Source organism: Podarcis muralis, chromosome 5 (genome assembly GCF_964188315.1).
Source record: "Podarcis muralis chromosome 5, rPodMur119.hap1.1, whole genome shotgun sequence".
NCBI classification, from domain to species: Eukaryota; Metazoa; Chordata; class Lepidosauria; order Squamata; family Lacertidae; genus Podarcis; species Podarcis muralis.
In genome coordinates, this window is record NC_135659.1 from 91221644 (window position 1) to 91241808 (window position 20165).

Here is a 20165-nt window from a genome sequence, read left to right on the forward strand (position 1 = left end):
CCCCTAGCAGGCACTAGAACTGCGTCTGCGCGACAGCTGCTTGGCGCGAGGCAGCGAAAGGGGTGGCTGACGTCTTTGCTGCCCCGACCCGCCCTCGCCACCGCTTTCTCTTTCCGCGCCCGCGGCGCGCGGCTGTGACGTCAGGCGTGTGATGCTGAACCCGCGGATGGGCAAAGCCTGTCAGAAAATGGCGGAGCTAGGATAAAAGCTTGGGGTGGGTGAGACTTTTTTTTAAAATTTACGCGTATGCCGTTTCTTTTTCTTTTACAAACAAACCGTACAAAAAAAACCCCTGGGTGCCTAAAAAACGAGAAGAAAACACGATAAAATCATTGGGCGTGAGAGGGATATATATATATATCTCATTCATACATATATGTGAATATATATGGAGGGCGGAGAAGTGGGGAGCGAGATGCGCTGCGTGTGTGTCAGTGAGAAAGGCGGTTGAGCTGAGGGGGGCCGGCCTTCTGTGGAAAACAAGAAAAAGTCCATGGGCAGCTAGATATTTGCCTCAGAAAATGTGCTGGGCAGGCTGGGGGAGCTGCTGCTGCAGTATGTATTTATGTGGTTACAAAAAGATCAAACAAACAAACATAAGACCGAGAAAGATTCACAGTGCTGCTTTAACACGCAGAAGTTAAAAATGCCAAATCAGGTGAAAATGACCTCAGCTCTCTTTAAGTATCCTGTTAGGCTTGTCTAAACAGAAGAGCGCACTGAAAAAGAGTGCAGTTGTTGATTTGGTTCCAATTGTGCAGGGTGTCCCAAAGTGCAGGTGCTCCCACATGGAACGATCCTGAGCTTTTCACGCAGATGTGCTGCGGATGTTGTGTGGTGCCATCTGTAAGTGCCAATTCCGATCAGATCGAAGCAGCCGAGTGGGCGCATGTAGGGTAAGGCAATATCGTAGCTACGCTGGTCCCAAGTTGTTAGGGGCTTTGTATGCTAATACCAGCCCCTTGGACCTGGCCCAGTAGCAAACCGGCAACCAGTGCAGGTCTCTGAGCACAGGTGACAAGGCCTCACTTCTGCCAGCAATTGTGCCACTGAATTCTGCACTAATTGCAGCTTCCGGATCATGCACAAGGGAAGCTCCACACAGAGCGCATTGCAGTAATCCAGTTTTGAAGCAGCCAGCGCATTAACTGCTGTGGCTAGGCTTTAGTCCCAAGACTTGTTGCTGTTTAATCAGCTTAATGCCAAAATAGGCGGTTTACAAGTGTGAATTAAATCCATAATTAAAACACACAATAAAAATAAAATAGGCATGTGCTGTATTTATCATTCTGGTTAGTAGTCTCAGACACTCCTATCCCACCAGGATGACTAGCAGTGCAGTCCTGCATGTGTTTACTCAGAAATAATCTCCCACTGCCTTCAGTTGGGCTTGGTCTTGGCTAAGTCACTATAGGTTGGCAGTCTAACTTGTTTTTTCATTCTACTGGTCCTTGCCACATTATGTGGCTGTTCACAACACAAAACATTGTGCGGTAACTGTGGTGAAGCCAATCAAGCCTGGGTATGGTCAGCACTTGCGAAAGGTGACCATCTGAGAACTCCATGTCTTGGGTTTTGTGCTGGAAGAAAAAGGAAGATATAAATGTGCTAAATACACTAACTAGAACAACAACAACAACAACAACAATAATAATAGTAATACAGTAATAATAATTTTATTATTTATACCTCGCCCATCTAGGCGGCTTACAGCATATATGAAAACATAGTAAAACACCAAACAATCTGGTGAAGAAGCAATCTGGTGCTCTTGCTAGTGTGCTTGCACTGTGGTAAACTGTCTTCTGCCTATAAGCAACAACAGGGCACATACCAGGAAGCTGGTACATTGTGTTGGTGCGAACTGCAGTCCATTGCACCCTCCTAGTATCACTGTCGTGCCACTCTGTTGGAGTGCTTGTTTTGCCCTTGCTTTGAAAGTGTCCCTAAGTGCAGATCTTTTACACATGCCCACGGGACTGAGTGATAGTTATTTTCTTATATCAGAGAAGGTAAATGAATACAGTTAGACTGTACTACTGAACTGTAGAATTGGAAGGGACCACAAGGATCATTTAGTTCAACCACCTGCCATGCAGGAATCTCAAGGAAAGCATTTATGACAGATGGCCAACCAACCTCATCTTAAAAACCTTCAAGGAAAGAGAGGGATTAACCTGCTTCCTGTCACTGGTGAGCCTGCCAACTGAATCAAGCCTACCCGTTCATCTGAATTGTTGCATTCTGGGTTCTGATTCTTAATTGTGCTTAAGCGTGACAGAATGTTGGAGACTTGATTTTATATTATAAAAGTTAAAATAACCAGACAGTTGTGCCATCACGTAACAAAGTATGACTGCATTCGTTCCATATTCTCAACATGCCAGTTTGTTTCTGCAAATGTGGGATGCGCAAGGATAAGTGTTTCGATGACTGAGGTACCTTTATTATCTACACAGAATAGCAGGACTGATCTGGGGGAGTTCTGCAATAACAAAAGCGTTTGTGAGAATGCTCTTGTGAGGGCAGCAATTCATCAGTTAAGTGTACTTGATTTTCCAGCCCTTTCACAACCACTGCAACTCAGAAGTGGAAGCAGCTGTGCATAATTGGTCTTTTCAAGAAGGAATTTGTGTTCAGTTTTGATACATTGGCACTTCTTGTTTTCTCAATGTTTGCTCTTTAGTATGTCTCGATCTCAGCGGCACTGTTTTTCTCCCTTGATAGGCAAATATGCAACAAATACCCATCAGAGCTTGGTTGGAAAGCCAATGGAGAGTGACACATTCACTCATACAGAGTTACTTACCTCAGAAGAGCTGGCACAGGAATCTTAGCACAACCTGCACAAGGTGTTCCAAGTCTCGGCGACTGGGACATAAAAGAGACCTTTCAGAAAAGAAGCTGGTAAAGTCTTGAAAAATATTCAGTTTAGCTGCAAATTAAATTTAGTGGTGCTCCAATATATTTCTTGTCTTCTCTTACTTGCTTTTGCAGTTCCCTGACTTCCACTTTCCTATAACGCATTGATTTAAAAGCCTTTGTAAATTTAAGACATAATACAAAAACAGAAAACATTAAGCTAAACATTTATTAGTAAGCATTTGGTAAGAACTCTGGCATTTTCATGTGAAGATTACAGGATGATAAGGCAGAAATACTATTTGAAAACCCTTAGCAATGTCTACTTTGTTTCTTTAAATTGTGTTACAACAGAAATTTTGCATGCAAGTGTTTTTAGGATACAGACATCCTGACTTACATGATCATAGAAGTACAGTGGTACCTCAAGTTAAGTACTTAATTCGTTCCGGAGATCCGTACTTAACCTGAAACTGTTCTTAACCTGAAGCACCACTTTAGCTAATGGGGCCTCCTGCTGCTGCCGCGCCACCAGAGCACGATTTCTGTTCTCATCCTGAAACAAAGTTCTTAACCTAAAGCCCAATTTCTGGGTTAGCAGAGTCTGTAACCTGAAACGTATGTAACCTGAAGCGTATGTAACCTGAGGTACCACTGTAATCCTATAAACAGGTTGAAAAAGGCTGCAATCTTTACTTCCCTAAGTAAAGATATATAGGAATGAACTGTATGTTATCTTTGTTTATTTGCTAAATTTCCATTTCCCCACTCCCATTCTCCCAGGAGTACCAGACACCATACATAGTTTCTCCCTGCTACCACTTCCTTCTTATCCTGACAGCCATCTTATAGAGAGTTCAGGATGGGAGGTGGTAGACAGCCAGCTGGTTACAAGGCTGAGCAGGATTTGATGAACCAATCTCTCTCCATTCCAAGTTCAGTGCTCTGTTTACTGTATCATACTTGCTCTTGTGCATACATGTAAGAATAAGGGGTCTCAATGTCACTTCATTATTTGGCTTTTAGTGGGGCTGCAAAATGGCTTCGAAGCCTCTTGTTAGTTAGAATTCAGCTGCAAGATTTTTGACAATTGTAGATAGTTGGGGCCATAGTTCACTTACCTTAACAAAAATGCTTCTTTTATCAAATGACTAATAATAAGCTAAGTTGTGTGTCCATATCTTGCTAATTCTGTTTGTTTCTGTACTGCGAGGTTGTGCATTAAGTACTTGTGTAAGATTTAGATTGTATTTGGCCTTAATTTCATATACAAATTTAATAACAACAACAATAGGAACTTCAGATTTACATGGCAAGTTTGTGTTAATAATGCAGATGTGCCAGTCATTTTTTCTCTTCAAGTATATTTTTCAGTTGGATAGCCCTTGTGGATAATGGTGGATAGCCCTGCCCTGCGCATCCTGCTTTTTGTGCATGAATCCCTGGCCAAATCACGAGATAGTCTGTGCTCAGAACTGCCTCTGTCAAGTACTGATCAGCTCACAAGCTGAAGATACGTTTGATAACTAAGGTTACTAGAGTACATATTGTGGCTATTTATCGTGAGATCACAAACGCATCTTGTGAAAAATATGGCTGCATAATCCTCTCTGTTGATGAAAGGGCTCTTTTGTTCAACTTAATTTGCAATGTGTTTGAGATTGCAAGCTTATAAATCCTGTTAGCAACAAACCACAGAGAAAGGGCAACTATTGTGCTGCTTTTGAGTAATTTAAGGCAGCAGTTTGCTGTTTTAACCACTTGGTGATGCTATGTAAATTCAGAAAATGTTCTTTTCCTCAAAGATTGTCACAACTTAAGCACACAGCTGGCCACCTGCATTTTGCCCAGGCACTCACCCTGCGTTATTTTCAATGTCCTGAACCTTTCTCTGCAGCATTTGCCTAACTGGCCATGTTTGTGGCAATCAATTCCCTTCCAGCTGCTTGTGCTTTAAAAAACGAACTATAATTCTTTGGTGTTATCACAAGACTTAAGATATCACCAGTAATTCTGTACTGATTTATAGATTATATTTTTTAAAAACTCACAGGGAACATAGCAATTACTTGGCTATATTACAGCAAGAAGAAGAGTTGAAAAGTGAAATAAAAAATGAATTGTAACTGCTGGGCCAGTGAGATTGCTGTTGGGATAGCTACAGCTTTTCTCCTCCAAGAAGGGGAAAATGCTAGATAAATATGTCCTTTAAATGCTGAATGCTGTTTTTACAGCATACCTGGGTTGTGTTAGTGAACACTACAATAAATTAACCGTTTCCTCCCTCTGCCCCTTTCATGGTTCAGATACATTACTGTATTTTGAGCTCTGTAACCTCAGGGAGCACTTTCCACATCAGCCTCTGTTGAGGAAGCTTTTCATGTCTGCCGTGGATCTCCAACCTACCATAGAGCATTTGGGGACATATTCTGGATGCCTACGCGGTTCAGGCAGGCCACTGGTCCAAACTTGTTGTGTCTTGTTGGCAGCACAAGAGTGCCCTTTTGAACATACCCACCTCTTCCTTGCAGCACTGCATTGCAGGGCAAGGTCCACTAACAGTGAGCAAGTTCTCTTTAAGGCAAACTTACCTGTCATTGTCAGTCCTTTCGCAGAGGAGCCCCTGATAAGTCTCCAAGGGTCCCTGAACAAACTGAATGCCGCTGCCTTGGAATAAATTAGATAACAGTGAAGCACTTTGTATCCCAACAAGAGGCACTGTATGAGGAGGAGGACTGCTTGCTGTATTTGCTCCTCTCTTCTGATCATAAGCTGAAAAAGAATACCCTTGAGAAATGGGGACTGGGTGCAACTAGGAATATAGGAAGCTGCCTTCTATCAAGTCGGAGCATTTGTTCATCTCTTTTGGTATTCTTTCTTCAATGACAGGCCCAACTTAGAGATGCCAGGAACTGGACCTGGGGCCTTTTGCATGCAAAGCCCTGAGCTTATAGACCTTCCCACTTTACTTGGAATGAAAATGAAGAAGGGGCCAGGTGTATTTCCCTGTAAAGTGTCTTGCATAATAAAATACCAAATCCTTCATATGGCTTCTCATTCAGCAGGAGAAACCAGGGCAGTACCATCAGGGTTTGTTAGAGTGCATAAGGAGAGCTGCAGGAGGGGAAGTCCTAGCTATTTAGGACTTTAAAGGTGAAAATGAGCAATTTGAATGAAAAGAAATGTATGACCAGTTCAAACAACAGCGGAACCTGCTGTGGCTGGACAGTGCCAAACATTCTGGCAATGGCATTTTGAACCAACTGAATCAGTGCTTTTCAAGAGCTACTTCATGGAAAACATAATATACTAGTATGGAAAATCTGCCCCCTTTTCCTTCATTGGTCACTATACGAAATAGATGCATAATTGCTTGTTGGCCATACTAGTGCCTTTGCAATAATTGCCTAGAACACTGGAATGTGGAATCAAGTTTCCTTTTTACTGAAGAACTGATAGAATTCTGAGAAATGTCGAAAACATCCAAGGGATGGATCAGTCCTCCAGAATATACCTATCTCAGTCTGTGGCCTTGAGTATAAGAATTTTTGCTAGGTAATAAATGCCAGATAAATTTATCTGGCTGGTACCTTAAATGCAATATGCATCTCTCTCTCTCTCTTATCAAATGGAAATTTAATTCCTAGTAGACTTTAAATGCCTCTCGCTTATCAAATGGAAATTTAATTCCTAGTAGGTTTAGAATTGAAAATTTCTTAAATGTCCTGATTTGCTTTTCTAACTAGTGTTTCTCCCTATTTCAGACCCGATACTTTGTAGATCATCGAAGGGTATATGTGGTAGGAGGCAAAGGAGGTGATGGTATCAGCTGTTTCCACAGTGAGCCTAGAAAAATATATGGAGGTCCTGATGGTGGAGATGGAGGAGATGGGGGAGACATTATACTGAAAGGTAAGAGATAATATCTCTTGCACAAATCTTGATACGTTTGTTTATTTTGTTTCTAGACTGCCCTTCAACCAAAGTTCTTTGGGCAGTTTACAAAAATCAATAAAATAATTAAAATAGAATGCAATACATAAAATAATTTCAATGCAAGTAATGTAAAACTCAAAATCCAACACAATGTTTTACATTTAACAAAAAGCAGTACAGTGGTGCCCCGCAAGACGAATGCCTCGCAAGACGAAAAACCCGCAAGACGAAAGGGTTTTCCGTTGCGGAGGCGCTTCGCAAGACGAATTTCCCTATGGGCTTGCCATTTCCCCCCCGCTCCCCCCCCCCTTTTTCAAAGCCGCTAAGCCGTTAATAGTCTTTTAACAGCTTAGCCGCTAAGCCCGCTAATAGCGCTAATCCGCTTAGCCGCTAATGGGGTTGCTTCGCAAGACGAAAAAACTGCTAGACGAAAAGAATCGCGGAACGGATTCTTTTCGTCTTGCAAGGCACCACTGTATATAACTGGACCAGCCTGAAATTAATCTAAAAATAGTTTTCCAAAAACAAGAAAGCATTTTATGCATAGCTCAGTTTATTTGGGATGAATCACTGTAAAGAGAGGATCCAGCTAGTTGACAACTTGACATGAATTATGTGCATATGCTGTAGAGATATTAGAAGGTTCACTCTCTGGAAGTAATAGAAAGCACATCTCTGTGACCTTGCTTTTATGCATGAAAGTCGATACCATTTTCCCCCTTGAAGCCAAAAGCTACCATAATAATACACTTATATAACACACTTATAATATACTTATGGGTTGTGCTTCAGCATTGTGGTGATGAGAGTGGCATAATGACCTAAGTGGAATAGAAAAACATTATTGAGAGTGCTTACCAAAGGTGCTTAGAAACAGCCTTGAAACTGCATATTAGCACCTGTGTTCCACAAGGCAGAAATTCTCTGAGAGAAGAGGCAGCTCCTATACTGGTGGATGCCCAGAATAAACATGGGCAGATTAATTGCTTGCACCCAGTGGTGTTCCATTAAACTGTAGACTTGGAAGGGTTCCCAAGGATCATCAAGTCCAACCCACTGCAGTGTAGGCATCATAACTTAAGCATCCATGACAGATGGCTATCCAACCTCTGCTTAATAAACCTCCAGTGACGGAGAGCTCACCACCTTCCAAGGGAGTCTGTTCCACTGTCAAACAGCTCTTGCTGTCAGAAAGTTCTTCCTAATGTTTAGCTGGAATCTCCTTGAATTGTCTAAAGGGGGCACTTCTATGCTATATATAAGTTGCATAGAAGTTGCATAGAAATTTACAGACACACAGACTTGCTGCGTAAAAGTATCTTCCATCTATGGCATTCATAATGTATAAATCAGTCCAGCCTCCACTAGAATCTAAGTGTGTGTGCTTATGCTCCATTGATCGGAATGGTGCTTAAACAGATCAAACTTTGAATGGATGGCTCAAGTATTGCACACCGAAGTCATCCTGGGAGTTCTGCCCTAATGCAGCTCAGTTCTATGCATTCCTACACTTAAGTAGGCTTCACTGTGTTCACTGGGGCTTGCACCCATCTAAGTGTGCATATGATTGCATTCTTTTCCAAGCTTGCTGCTGAATGTTCAAACTCCCATACCCACAGCATGCCTAGACTAAGCTGTCAGTGGCTGCATGGGCACAGTGCTGGTTGTGTAATGCTTTTGCTCATTTGACGAGCTCTACATTAGGTGATAGCGCAATTCCTGTGTATTTTCTGCTCAGTAATTGTGCTGAAATTGCAAGCTTTGAAAAGGCAATTCCAATACAATGAAAAGTAAACTATTTTAGATTGAACATGCTCTCTTCCACGTGAAGAGCCATTCTTCACAAACACATAGCTTGAACCTCTTTACCGAATGCATCAGTAGCTGTAAAATGTTTGGTGGTTATTTTGTGGCACTGGGGTTTTTTGTATCTTAACTTGCATTCCAGAAACTTTCTTAAGCTCCTTATATACAAAGTGCATGGTAATCACAGTTCCATCTTTTGCAAAGTACTGTCTTAAGCAGCTTAGCTGCAGTAATAATAATAATTATTATTTGAGCACCTAAAAAGACTCGGTGTGGTATTGAGTACAAACAGAAACAGGTCTGTGCCTAAATAGCTTGTTTTCTCATACAGTATAGACAAAAAAGACACATAATTGAATCTAGAGGAAGAGAAGGAGAATGTAAAAATGTAAACCATAATAACTCTGTTATCGCTTTAATCTGTGAGCCATATTTAAGTAAGGAAATAAGAATGAATTAACCAACTATAGGCTGGCAATGAATTCCATTAAAAGAAGCAAAAAGAGGAAAGAGCAGAAAGGTGCAAAGCAGAAGGAAATGTATGAGACTTATCAAAGAAGAGAACACAAATGATCAAGAGGACACAAATAATCAAGAAGATGAATTGGAGAAAAAGGTGGGGGGGAGTGGAACAAAAAACACAAATTTTGATCCAAAGATCCTATAAGTCAAGCAGAATTTGCTTGTGCTCATGAGGGTTTGTTCATTTCACCCATTCTGCTGACCCTCAAGAGCGAGGATGAGAAATTTACTGTCTTCCAAGTGTTTCTGTGGGACACAGGTGGCGCTGTGGGTTAAACCACTGAGCCTAGGACTTGCTGATCAGAAGGTCGGCGGTTCGAATCCTTGTGACGGGGTGAGCTCCCGTTGCTCGGTCCCAGCTCCTGTCAACCTAGCAGTTCGAAAGCACGTCAAAGTGCAAGTAGATAAATAGGAACCGCTCCGGCGGGAAGGTAAACGGCGTTTCCGTGTGCTGCTCTGGTTTGCCAGAAGCGGCTTTGTCATGCTGGCCACATGACCCAGAAGCTGTCTGCGGACAAACGCCGGCTCCCTCGGCCCATAGAGCGAGATGAGCGCCGCAACCCCAGAGTCGGTCACGACTGGACCTAATGGTCAGGGGTCCCTTTACCTTTTTAAGTGTTTCTGTACTACAACTACAACTTCCATCATCCCTGACCACTGGCCGTGCTGGCTGGGATTGATGGGAACTGGACTCCAGCAACATTTTGGAGAACCAGAGGTTCTTTATCCCTCCTCTAGATCCAGGATCAAGGCAGCTCACAGAGATTTACTACACTTAGAAGTGCCTTCTACTTGAATGGTGGGATCATTTGATCCAAGATGCTACCTGAAATTTAGCATAATATGGTAACATTACCACCATAAAGTAATCCAAAGAAAAGGAACATGATGCCTGTGTTTTATACTGTAAACCACCCTGTGAGCTTTGGATGAAGGGTGGTATATAAGTATAATAAATAATAATAATATATTTGTATGCGGTGGGGGGGGGGGGGATACAAGAAAAAAAGCCGAACTTGGGTGGCAGAATTCAAGATAAACTAGGATGCTTAAAATGGGAATAGAGAATTACAATAATCTAAGATAGCCAAAATAAGATAATGAACCAAAGTGTGCTTATCGTCGACAGAATGGATTAATGAATTTTGGCAGTTTTTAACTACTGAAAACAAAGTGTGTAGAACAAGTTGTGAAACAATTTTAATTTTTTTATTTTTTGGCATTTTTCAAGTTGTCTTCCTAAGATCATTGAAATATTTTGGTTTGGTGATCACAAGCGAAGTTACCTTCTGAAAGACATTGCTTTCAAAAACATTTTAATGTACATTAATACATTGTTAGCATTCTAATATGGTTTAGGCAGGCGAGCATAAGAACACCTGATCACTCCTAGTATTGCTTTGTTCCAGTGTCCTCTGCTGGGTAGAGCAGACACAACATTCTCTGACATTAAGGATGTGTCCTCATCTTGGAATCATTTGATTTGCACATGCAGACAAGGAAATTTATCTAATAGGAGTACTGTACACTTCAAACATTTTGAATCTTGCTTTACAGTGGATAAGCAAGTCAGATCCTTGGCTTCTCTTCTCTCACTCTATCGAGGTGTCAATGGAGTAAATGGAGGGAGCAAAAACTGTTATGGAGCTGCTGGTAAAACTATCTATGTTAAGGTAAGCAGCTAACGTTTTAATTTTAAGTTTTATACATTTCATTATTATTTTTAAAGTAATTGTCTTCATTTGCTGCCCCATAACACAACTTAATTCTCTAATTTTCAGCCTTTTAAACGCTTACAGGCATACTTCATCCATGTGAGAGAGTTCGGAGAGCTTGCTGGGACTATTTGGATCTCTGCTTGCACTCAGGCATAAGCAAATTGCAGCACATTGCAAATGGTCGTATTTGCTTTGCTTTGCTTAACTTTCTTTTTACTTTCAAGGTTCCCATTGGTACGGTGGTTAAAGAGGACTGTACAATTGTGGCTGATCTCAACCATCATGGTGAGGAGTATGTTGCAGCCTATGGTGGAGCTGGAGGGAAAGGCAACCGTTTCTTTCTGGCCAATGACAATCGAGCGCCAACAACTGCTACTAAGGGTGAACCAGGTCAAGAAAAAATTCTCCATTTGGAGCTTAAAACCATGGCCCATGCAGGGATGGTGAGTCTGCCTTTTTTTCGGTAGAACATTTGACTCTGGAGGAACAAACCTTCATTGTTTAGTTAGAAATAGCTCCATAATGTGGAGGGATGCAGGAGGCGCTGTGGTCTAAACCACTGAGCCTCTTGGGCTTGCCAGTCTGAAGGCTGGCGGCTCAAATCCCCACGACGGGGTGAGCTCCCATTGCTCTGTTCCAGCTCCTAGCAGTTTGAAAGCACGCCAGTGCAAGTAGATAAATAGGTTCCGCTGCGGCGTGATGATAAATGGTATTTCAGTGCACCCTGGTTTCCGTCACGGTGTTCTGTTGTGCCAGAAGCGGTTTAGTCATGCTGGCCACATGACCTGGAAAGCTGTCTGTGGACAAACGCCGGCTCCCTTGGCCTAAAAGCGAGATGAGTGCCACAACCCCATAGTCACCTTTGACTTGACTTAACGGTCCAGGGGTCCTTTACCTTTTTTTTTTATACCTTTACTGAGGGAGATATGACTTTAAAAATGTAGTACTTTGATTTGTACTGGTGTGTGTGCATGTGCTTTCCTGATTGGATCTCTTGACTTGGAGGCTGATGATGTTCACAGTAGTAACAACTGGAAAACCTGGGCTCTAGCCATTATGAACAACACGTATCATGGTGAAGCATGTGGGTGCAGCATTTTCACAAACCCTGTCTATGCGCACCTATATATTAAAATGCAATGTTCTAGCTTCAGCCAAACAGTGATGTGTCTGAACAGTGTGCCTAGAGACCTGCCTTCTAAATAACCCAGATTGGGCTCTTTATTTCAGGTAGGATTCCCTAACGCTGGGAAGTCTTCGCTGTTGCGAGCCATCTCCAATGCAAAACCAGCAGTGGCTTCTTACCCATTCACAACCTTAAATCCGCATGTAGGCATTGTTCACTATGAAAACTATGAGCAAGTTGCAGGTATGTTTTTATAAGGCTTCATTTCAAGTGCTTAATATTTTTATTGAGCTGCCATCGCATTTCCTCTTGAAAGAGCAAAAAGAAAATTGTGTATCATAGTCACATGGTGTATATTTTTGTGTATTTCTATTGTCAACTGGCTTGCGATCTTCGGCTGTAGGGTGGTAGAACAAATACCCCATACTTCTTTTGGCAGTCCTGTGCTTACTGTGATCAGCTGGCCTAAATACAAAATCAAAGCCTCACTTAAAACAATTATTAAAAGAAAACAAGGTAAGAACAGAGCTAATCATAGCACAGCTAAGAGACTTGACAACATTAAGATACTTGTCTCCTGTTTGGTAATAAATACATTAGTCCTGCAATATTTGTGGGATGACTCTAGTCTACAGACTAAACAACAGGGGTTCAAATTACTATTATTATTTGGCTCATGAGGCTGTTTTGCCCAAATCATGCCATTGGAGTCAGGAACCTTGAAGACTTTCCCGATTGGGCATTGGCAAGGGAAAGCAGGCTTAGGGTTTACAGCCCATCAGCCTGATGAATTGGGTGTGCAAGGGAATTACCCATGGAAAATCGACCCTGGACCCTCCTTGTCAGTCCTTCCCCAGCTGGATCTCACAAGCCAAAATAAGCAGAGGTCGAGTAGTCACATTGCTGCACTACCTCTTCCCCTCTGCATATGCCTGAAGATTTGAAAAAGAGCAGGGAAGGGGAAGTTGGTAGCAAGGATAAATAGATGCTGTCTACCAAGCTAACCCCAGTATCTGTGGACTCCTATGGGAGGGTATTAAAGCTAACCATTTTGGAAGAGGCAGTGCCTTGTGTCATCTCTAATTGGTCTGCTTTATTCACATAGAAACTACTGAACGGTGTTGCCGAGAACATTTTCTTTCAAATCCCCAAGCACAAGAATGAGTATCTGCTTTGAACAAGCATCCACTAATCCATTCTCCTAGGATGTGCCTTGGGCAGTTAGGGGCAACAGCTTGTCAGCCGCCTCCAACAAGCTCTCACAAGTGCTGCAGTTTCTCCGCTGTCTCTGATCTTATCCAAACCCCAGCATGAATAAAGCAAAGCGATGCTTCCCTGGCAAGCCCTCTAGGCTTGCAAAGCAGTTTGGAAAAGTAAGAAACAGCAGGGGAGGCTCTTGGGGCTGTATCCAACAAAGGTGTCTTGTTAGTTCAAGGACGTCCTCCTGCTCAATGGAACTACCTCTCCCATTCCTCTCCAAGCACAGTTACCCAACCTGCTGTGGAGGGTTGAGGTACCCCCAGAACATTTGGGGGGCGCGCATGGGGAGAGGAGAGGAAGTCCTGCTGCACAGGCAGATGTCCTTGCACTAATGGCATGGCTTGGTTATATATTGCTGTTTCTTACCTCCTTCATAAAAGGTAAAGGTACCCCTGCCCGTACGGGCCAGTCTTGCCAGACTCGAGGGTTGTGCACCCATCTCACTCAAGAGGCCGGGGGCCAGCGCTGTCCAGAGACACTTCCGGGTCACGTGGTCAGCGTGACATCGCTGCTCTGGCGAGCCAGAGCCGCACACGGAAACGCCGTTTACCTTCCCGCTTGTAAGTGGTCCCTATTTATCTACTTGCAACCGGGGGTGCTTTCGAACTGCTAGGTTGGTAGGCGCTGGGACTGAACGACGGGAGCGCACCCCGCCGCGGGGATTCGAACCGCCGACCTGTCGATCGGCAAGCCCTAGGCGCTGAGGCTTTTACCCACAGCGCCACCCGCGTCCCTTTACCTCCTTCATACCGTAGCACAAACTAATTAAATCCCCATGTCTCTCCAAAGCCCACTGCAAATGCTAGAGGATCTGAAAAGGGGTAAGAGTGAATAGGAAGCACACATAAATGCTGGCAGTGTTCTCGAAGCTACCAACATGAGTTTGACCAAACTGCGGGAGGCAGTGGAAGACAGGAGTGCCTGTCGTTCTCTGGTCCATGGAGTCACGAAGAGTTGGACATGACTAAATGACTAAACAGCAACAAGACACACTGATATTTGTGGACCCCTGTAGTATGATGCTCAGGAGGAAATGTATAACAGCTCTTCCTACTCCTGCCTGCTGGCTGCTTGTTGCCATTCTGAATTTTCAGATGGAGTTCTTTGTGTGCTTGAATGATGCTGCTTTCTGGTTCTAGTCTTGCAGGCAAAATCTGACGTTTGTGTGACCACGCTCAAATGACCAGAATACTAATGATTGTTTTTGCTGGGTTCTGCTTTGTTTCCGTAGTTGCCGATGTCCCTGGGATAATAAAAGGGGCCCATCGAAACAGGGGGCTGGGCTTAGCCTTCCTGAGGCACATAGAACGTTGCCGCTTTCTTCTGTTTGTGTTAGATCTCTCGGTATCTGAGCCCTGGACTCAGCTGCAAGACTTAAAATATGAGCTAGAGCAGTATGAAGAAGGCTTGTCAAAGAGACCTCATGCCATCATTGGAAATAAGTTTGATCTTCCACAATCAAAGAGCAATTTGTCTCTCCTCAAGGAACGAGTGGGACAGAAAGTCATCCCGTTGTCTGCTTTGACAGGTGAAAACCTGGAGGAGTTGTTTTTGCACCTGAAAGAACTGTATGATGAGTATGTCAAAACAGAAGAAGCACAGAACCATGCACCCGTCAAGTGGTAGCTGGCCACAGGGATCCTCTGGCCATATGTAGGTGGAAAGTGGGTGGAGTGGGTGCAAAATACTTTGCTTTCAGAATAAATCTCTGTCTCCCTGGAGCAGTTAACCATAGAGGTTTCGCCCCACCTTCTCTAGAAGAATGTTCCAAGCTTGCAGAATCAGTGGATAACTCTGCTTCTAAAAAGATAAATATTGCCAAGCAAGATGAGTATTTTCCTACGGCCTTCAATTAGAAATGTAAAGGGAAATAACCGTCTAGCTTCTGGGAAATTCTAGATAAAAATGTAAAAATTAGTTCCATGAGCCTGTGTGAAATAAATTTACATGAATAAATGTCTCTTGTGTAAAAGTAATTTTAAAACATGTTTTGTTTACTTCATGTGTGTGCCTTCAACAGCTGCTGATTTCCCTGTTTTTAATAGCTTGAAATTCCAATTTGTGTCCTGGACTTAATTAAAACTTATCGTGGTGGTGTTCATTTTGGTATCGATGCCTGAACTGGAATCCTTTGCTTTGCTTTTCTCTCTGTAAGAAAAAAATAAATAAAAATCAGTGTCTAATTTGCATCAGAGGAGAGAGAAACTAGTGTGGTCTTTGTCGCATGGTTTGTGCTTGCATAGTTAACTTAAAAGCTGAAAATGGCAGAGGAATGAAGGTGCTTGAACCATATTGGGACAGTGTTGTTCAGGGAGAAGCACCCTGTAAACCTGATGGCAGTAGCGGGAGTTTGCTGCCCGTTGCAAATAGGCTTGGGAAGAATTAGATTCCAGTCAGGACTCCAGCAGGGCAAAAATTTAAAGATCTCTTCCCCTGATGCCATAATCTGCATCCACCTTGGGCATTCCCAACTATGCAAGAGTGAATTATGTGACAAATGCCATATCTAATTTAGCCCCCATGTTCTAATGAACAAAAGACTTGGTAGCTTCCTGTATCCTCTGAAGTTACCTTGTTCTTTAGTGATGTGACTGCTTTTGTGATTCCATCATCCATATTCCACGAATAGAGGCATTCCTTCCCAACCAACCACTTAAAATGTTGCCTTAAACAAAACAGAATGTACACATATCATACGCAAGCCAGAAATTTCTCCATCTTTTTCAGAGGGATTACATGCTTCCAGTGTACATTGAGTATGACACACTAGGAAGCTGCAATCTTGATTTACTCGTGTTTGTTTCTAGAGTGCATTAATGCTTGGATCTTTCTTGAGCTAGGGATGTTGCCTGTGTATTTTGATTATGTCCTTAAATGCACACCAACAGCTCTTCCATGTCACAGCAATTAATACTAACCATTTTGTGTTTATAAAACTGGTTTATTGACAGTGATGATGGTGAACTTTTTCAGCAAGCCACATGGACTGTTAATCTTCATGCTACTTTTGATTAATGTTTGGTATATACTAGCCCTGTCTACAACAGAAACCACACATTCACTGAAATACGTTTTATGGAAGCAGCAGAATCATGATGCCAATCTAAAGTTTGTATCCAATGAAGTCGTCTCCTTAGTTCAATAGGACTTCCTCCCCCCCTGCCCAGCCACCACCCAAATCAGTTCTGGGGTTTCCCTCAAGCTCCAGAGCAGATTTGGAGAGGGAAAAGGTTAAGGCCTTGTGATTTGTTGGATACAACCCTCTATCCCCAATCTACAGTGGGGACCGTGAGCAAAGCCTATTCTTACAAAGTGGATTAGGAAACACTTCCAGTCCCATGGGAAGGATCCTATATGTGCAGTTTTACCTATGTAAACACTATTTTTACTAAAGGCTTATTCACCTTTTGCCCTGCTCTTCAATGCTCTGTGTCTGAGTGGGTGGGAGTTTTTTTGGGGGGGGGAGTGGTCGCCCTGAGCTTTCCCCACAAAAACCAGCTCTTTAGCGCTCAGTCGGAGCAAATGTCAACAGCGAGTTTTCATGGGGAAAACTCAGGAGCAAAAAAATAAAGGCTGCTCAGACACAGGTTGAACGAGCAGAGGAAAGGTACGGTAATTGTGGATAAGCCCAACAAGACACAAAATATAAGAGAGTGGGAACAGCCAGTGCAATGCCAGTGAATATATCCTTTGTGCTAGAACCTTGCTTATTATTTTTTAATAACTTCAAACTCAGATCAAGGGTAATTTTCAGTCCCAGGTGCACATTTTCTGCACTAAAGAAGAGGATAGTGTTTCTCTTTGTCCTATAAGGGCATTGTCACCTCAAAGAACAGCAGGTTCCCACAATTGTCGGATGAAAAATGGCCAAGGGTAACGTTTTAACCCAGGAGCAAATGGGACTTTCTACATGGAATATTGGCTTGCCCCAAGCTGATGTTAATGATTGGTGTAAGTTGCTACCCCAGTACAATTTCTGCTTGCAAGACTTGCCTGGATGTGTTTGAACAGTTCACATTGCTGCAACTTTTAGCTCAGGTTTCGTTCTAAATTTGTTTAGATCTGTTTAAGTTATCCACGCAAGTGACTATCTGTGCATCCTGCTTTTGCCAGATACAGTGGTACCTCGGGTTACATACGCTTCAGGTTACAGACTCCGCTAACCCAGAAATAGTGTGAAATATACTCAGAGTCGCAAAGTAATTTCATGCTCTTTATTCAGCTCATAGTGGTGAGGAGGAATGAATGGGAGTCCCCTCAAAGTATCTGCTTTATATACATTATTTACACAATGGGCTGCACATGATTGGCTAATTCCGGAATTCTACTGTAAGCCAATTAGGTTGTGGATTCACTTCTATCTGGAGCATGATTGGGTAGTTCCTGCCAACCAATCATACTGCTGCATTGTTCTAGGACCAATCAGGCTGCTGCATTCTGAATCCTATTATTCTAGGACCAATCAGACTGCTGCCTTTTGGATCCTATTGTTCTAGGACCAATCAGACTGCTGCAGTTTGGATCCTATTCAACTCAGTACATAACATAGTGCTTCAAGTTAAGAACTTTGCTTTATGATGAGAACAGAATTCGTGCTCCGGCGGCGCAGCAGCAGCAGGAGGCCCCATTAGCTAAAGTGGTGCTTCAGGTTACGTACAGTTTCAGGTTAAGAACGGACCTCTGGAATGAATTAAGTACTTAACCCGAGGTACCACTGTACTTGTGTAGCCTTTTTAGGCCCTTTAAACCATGGGTAGGAAAAATGTTGCACCCGAGCTGGGATGAAAAGGAGCCAAATGACACCAAGGGGTTAAATCCAGAGAAAGAGCTTTATTCTGCCATCCTGGGTGGGCAGAGGAGCAAGTGTGATAAGTCACAAACAAGCACGAAGTTCACAGGCATTGCACAGAGTTTATGCCCCCCTTTCTAGTTCCCTCCCCCTTCTTCAAGAGTCCTGCCCAGGGGTTCCTCTGAGCATGAACAGAAAGCTGTCTTGGGACCATTTTTGGACTTTTCCCAGGAAGGGGGTGAGAGGGTTTTCAGAGTGTTCCCGTTGTTTCATTCTTGTGCTTTGGCATGGTTCCTGGACAGAAAGCAAGTTGCAATGTGGTTCTTTAGCAAGGCCAAAGGCTCTGAGAAAGGCCTGAGAAGACAATGGGCTCTGTTCTCTCTCTCTCTCTCTCTTTTAAATAATAATATTTATTAATTTTCCAACAAATTAAACACAACACTACAAAAAACCAAAAAACAAAACAAAACCATACAGTAATAATGATAACAAAAAAAGAAAAAAACTACAAAGCACTAACCTACAACTAACAAAACAAAAACCATTTAAAACACAATCCAATTTCAATGTTTTATCCTCCTTTCACTAATTTCCACGGCCTCCTCACACCTCCCTTTTTGTATTCCACTTCTATTGATTGTTTCAGCAATTCCTTTCCATCTTCCTCTATTTTCTATCCTATAATTGTCTTAACACATTCTAACCTTATTTTCCCCTTTAATGCTCTAATAATCTATTTAAACTTAATTCCTTATAACATTTCTACTAAAGCCATATAACTTCATTCCAACATTTTTCTAACATTCATTAATTTTACAGTATTTCTATAAATAGTCTTTAAACTTTTTCCAGTCTTCTTCCACTGACTCTTCTCCATTGTTTAAAGACAATGGGCTCTGTTCTCTACCTTGTTGCAATCTTTTTTTTTAGTTACATCAAGCGCGGAATGCTTAGCTAATGCATTTTGTCTTAGAGGAAAATGCAGTTTTTAAAATGCTCGAGGCGAGGCTTTTGAGGCCTGGCTGGGGGGGAATTCACAGACAGTTTTAGGGCTTTTTTTGGGGGGGGTAACCCTAACTGTACCCCTTCACTTGCAAATTATTCTCTTGATCACATTTTTCCAAGATGCAAGGTCATGTTACAACTGCAGCTTCTCTGCCTTTTGCAAATAAATAGAAATGTTTTTGCTGACTTTGGTAGAATAGCCAAATCCTGCTGAAGAACAGAGCAGAAATCTATACTATGGAGTCTGCTTCAATGGAGTTCAACATCTCCCATCTGCCCATGACACCTCTATCAGTATTCTCCTGCATGTAGCAAGGATTGGGCAGGATCAGGGAGGGGAGGCTTTGGGACAGGAGGGATGCTGACCCCGGCTTCTCCATGTAGAGTGATTGAAATACTCTATACTAACAGGAATGTGGTTTCATGGCATGCAGAATTATCCTATGACAGCCAGCTAGACGCTTATGGAAATACCCAATGGACAGTCAGTGGACATTGCAAGCAGGGTCCCTGAACCTCAGAACCTCCAGATGCTGTTAAACTACAACTCCCATCAGCCCTGACAATTGACCACGTTGGCTGGGGATGATGGGAGTTGGAGTCCAGTGACAGCTGGGGGGAGCACAGGTCCTCCTTCCTTGATATAACGAATGTAATTCATTAAGCAAACCACGAGAAGGTACAGAATTAAGTGTGCTTAAGCCCCTTGTTTTCAGTGCGCTTCAGCACACATAGCTACAGATTGTGAGCACAATCCAATCTAAAGCAACAAATAGCAATAAGCAGCTGTTTTCTGTTAGTTGAAAAAAATCACGGACAGGCAATGTCTTGACTTTGCTTCTGCATATATATATATTTTTTTTTAAAAGCCTTAATCCTTTCGGCTGCAAGGCTTTGAATGCAGTCCTTAGTTACCCATTATAAGAATACAAAATGCTGTGCAGCTAGGAAGGAACAAGAATGTGCACTTTGCTATTCACTGGATTGCCCTTTTAAGCAACTGCTCTTTTGCAAGAAAAGTCTGCTTTTGTTTACTCATTGCTTCCATTTACTTAAAGGGGGGAAACGACAGAGTGGGAGGACTGATTAATGTTTTTAATTAGTATTGGTCAGTGCAGCTGCAAAGGAGTCCGGCACTTTG

The 20165-nt window shown here is 42.6% G+C and overlaps 1 protein-coding gene across 4 annotated transcripts; it reads left to right on the forward strand.

The window, feature by feature from the left end:
* Positions 1-73: 73 nt before the first annotated feature.
* On the forward strand, positions 74-15331 carry MTG2 (mitochondrial ribosome associated GTPase 2). Of its 4 annotated transcripts, none has more exons than XM_028735380.2 (7): positions 74-214; positions 2728-2907; positions 6627-6774; positions 10684-10799; positions 11069-11287; positions 12075-12213; positions 14462-15331. In XM_028735380.2, the coding sequence occupies exons 2-7, from the start codon at positions 2734-2736 to the stop codon at positions 14854-14856; spliced, it is 1191 nt and encodes a 396-aa protein (XP_028591213.2). In that variant the 5' UTR covers positions 74-214; positions 2728-2733; the 3' UTR covers positions 14857-15331. The 4 variants fall into 4 exon arrangements, with proteins under 4 accessions (XP_028591213.2, XP_028591214.2, XP_077785479.1 ...); XM_028735381.2 differs by having other exon boundaries at positions 125-218; XM_077929353.1 differs by lacking the exons at positions 74-214; positions 14462-15331 and adding exons at positions 771-896; positions 13611-14442.
* Positions 15332-20165: the final 4834 nt, after the last annotated feature.

Bases quoted from the DNA above. Each gene is read 5' to 3' on its own strand.
- MTG2 (XM_077929352.1), top strand. From the start codon at position 828: ATGTTGTGTGGTGCCATCTGTAAGTGCCAATTCCGATCAGATCGAAGC. The intron at 897-2,727 runs GTAAGGCAATAT...CTCCCTTGATAG, and splicing joins GCCGAGTGGGCGCATGTAGG to GCAAATATGCAACAAATACC. The intron at 11,288-12,074 runs GTGAGTCTGCCT...TCTTTATTTCAG, and splicing joins CCATGGCCCATGCAGGGATG to GTAGGATTCCCTAACGCTGG.